Source organism: Bipolaris sorokiniana (genome assembly GCF_000338995.1).
Source record: "Bipolaris sorokiniana ND90Pr unplaced genomic scaffold COCSAscaffold_54, whole genome shotgun sequence".
Taxonomy (NCBI): domain Eukaryota; kingdom Fungi; phylum Ascomycota; class Dothideomycetes; order Pleosporales; family Pleosporaceae; genus Bipolaris; species Bipolaris sorokiniana.
The window spans coordinates 215-2,456 of NW_006911948.1; the positions used below are offsets into that span (position 1 = coordinate 215).

The 2,242-nt window shown below is 40.6% G+C and overlaps 2 protein-coding genes across 2 annotated transcripts; both read right to left on the minus strand.

Annotated features, from left to right (window-relative positions):
• Nucleotides 1-219: 219 nt before the first annotated feature.
• Nucleotides 220-390, minus strand: COCSADRAFT_104620 (uncharacterized protein; the record flags this gene model as incomplete). The annotated part of the gene is made up of 1 exon (XM_007707955.1): nucleotides 220-390. A coding segment is annotated over one exon (171 nt), but the record flags the coding sequence as incomplete, so codon positions are not given.
• Nucleotides 391-558: 168 nt separating this feature from the next.
• COCSADRAFT_104621 (uncharacterized protein) lies at nucleotides 559-744 on the minus strand (the record flags this gene model as incomplete). Its single annotated transcript, XM_007707956.1, has 1 exon — nucleotides 559-744. A coding segment is annotated over one exon (186 nt), but the record flags the coding sequence as incomplete, so codon positions are not given.
• Between the last annotated feature and the right edge of the window lie 1,498 nt (nucleotides 745-2,242).

Here is a 2,242-nt window from a genome sequence, read left to right on the forward strand (position 1 = left end):
AACAACTTCCACCGCCGTTACCCTGCCAAGCCAAGGTAATCGCGTCGACAGAGCTCCGCCTAGAGAGGGGAGTACTGTCACGGCGCTGGCTGAGTGGCCGGCGCGCGATCGTCTGATTGGCTGCCGACAGAATCCGGGTGAGGGTCCGAGCACCCGGATTCTGCAAAACCGCCGCAACTTCACTAGTGTAGCTCTTCGAGCTACGTCCTGTCTTCTACTCTATACTACCTGTAGTGAGAGCCTGTTGATTAGCTGTAGCAATAGAACCTGTACACGCGCCTGTCCTCTCTGCCCGTGAGCCCGTACCGTGACAGTTGCTAGCGCATTCGTTAATCTGAATAGCATAACTATGTACTTAAAGAGTCTATACTTTGTTTTAAACGCTGTTATCTATTCGTGACCTTCTTTAATCCTGATTTAGTAAAATCCTTCCTAAATGTTGAACTTTGTGAACTACTTAGCTCTCTAGAGTTGATCTATAAGCTCTGTAATAAGTGGTAAGAGATATTAGTTCTTCTAAGTAACGCTATTTAACCTTCTGAAGTTAATATATAGTCGCTACTTCCCGTTAGGTTTCTTTATAAATAAAATAGGTGAGACTATTAGGCCTGATTCTAGTTGGATAAATCCCTTCTTTAAGTTCTTCTGAATATAATCCCGCAGCTTAGCGTCGTGCTTAGGCGCTATAGAGTATATTAGTTCTGGGCTTAACTTAGCTCCTTTATTAAGGATAATCTTATGATCTTAATCCTGATGGTCTGCTAGGTCCGTTGCCTTATTTTCTTTGAATAGTTCTCTAAACTCGTCCGTTTAGTATTCTGTTAGAATTGCTAACTATAGTACTAATCTATTCTTTATGGTCGCGATCTGCTATATCTAAATAACTTCTACTCTCTAAGGGTCCTTCGCATAGATTCTCGCGATCTTATGCGGTGAGATTATGCTGAATCTTCTATTCTGGGTTGCGCGCTGATTCGTCGGGCGTGTCTCGTATCGTACTCTAGCAACCTTGTGTATAGGCTCTTAGCTGAGTAATGTCTTCTTTTGCTAATTAATAGCAGGGTTATGCTTTAATAACTAATCGTAGCTAATTATTATCTTAGTCTCTTTAAGATCTATAATGCTAATCTTTTCTTAGCTTTCTTAACTAGCTAGGCGTAACGTTACTACCTTGGTCTTAAGTTGGATCTAGCCGTTCCTATATGTTGTGAGACTATCGTTAGCTAATACTACTTATATTGGTATCTTCTTGTTCCGATAGGGTATGTTGTTTCCTTCTACTACTTGTGGAGATATGACGGTTTGTGCTGTCTTACTATTTATAAGCGCTAACACCTTATATCTGTCTATAAGTACTATAGCTTTTAATTATAACTCTTTTGCTCCTACTTTCTGTACTTGCTTAAGAGTTGTTTTAGAACTGCCTTTACCAGCGTGACCTTATCCCTAGTGGCATTCTAGTTTTTTAACTACCTACTTCCCTTCTTCTTTAGGAAGTAGCCTTCGCCTGCCTTGGTGGAATAGTGTATTATATACTGATTGTTGTAGTAGAAGCTCTAATAGATATTCTTATGAGGTATCTTCTGTTGCGTGGCCCTCTTTCTTAGTTCTAGCTTCTTACTTTTATAAATTGGGCAATCCTTTGCCTTATAAATGTTCGCTGGTAGGATGCTATAGTAGTGGTTGCCTACCTGTTGAGTATTCTTGAACTGTTGTTGGTGCATAGCATAACCTTTCCTATAATGCGTCTATAGAAGTTTACTGTGCTCTACTAGTGTTTCCTATACTTAGGCCCTATATATTCTGCAGTTCTTCGCTATGCATTCTTCTGCGGAAATCGTGCTGTGATAGTAGTCGTCTACCCTCTTAGCTTTCTGTCGCTGTTCCTTATGGAATTGGTAATTGATCGTGCACTTGATCTAATATAACTCTTTGTGAGCTTTCTTTTCTCTGGGCTGGTGTATGTGGTAATACTGTACGCGATACTTGTTATGCTATAAATTAGTGTGGCAGCAATCGTCCTCGTTGTCTCTAGTCTCTTCTTGCTTCCTTAAGTGGTAATTATACTGTCTTGGGTAGTCGACCTAATATAGGCGCTCGTGTTGCTCTATCTGTTCCTTGAACGTCTGAGGTGTCTTCTCGTTATTAGGTTTCTTAAACCTGGGTTGTTCCTAGGCAGCCCTGTAGGTAATCTTATCTGCTCGGGGTTCTGAGATTGTGACTTATCTATTAATGTTATAAT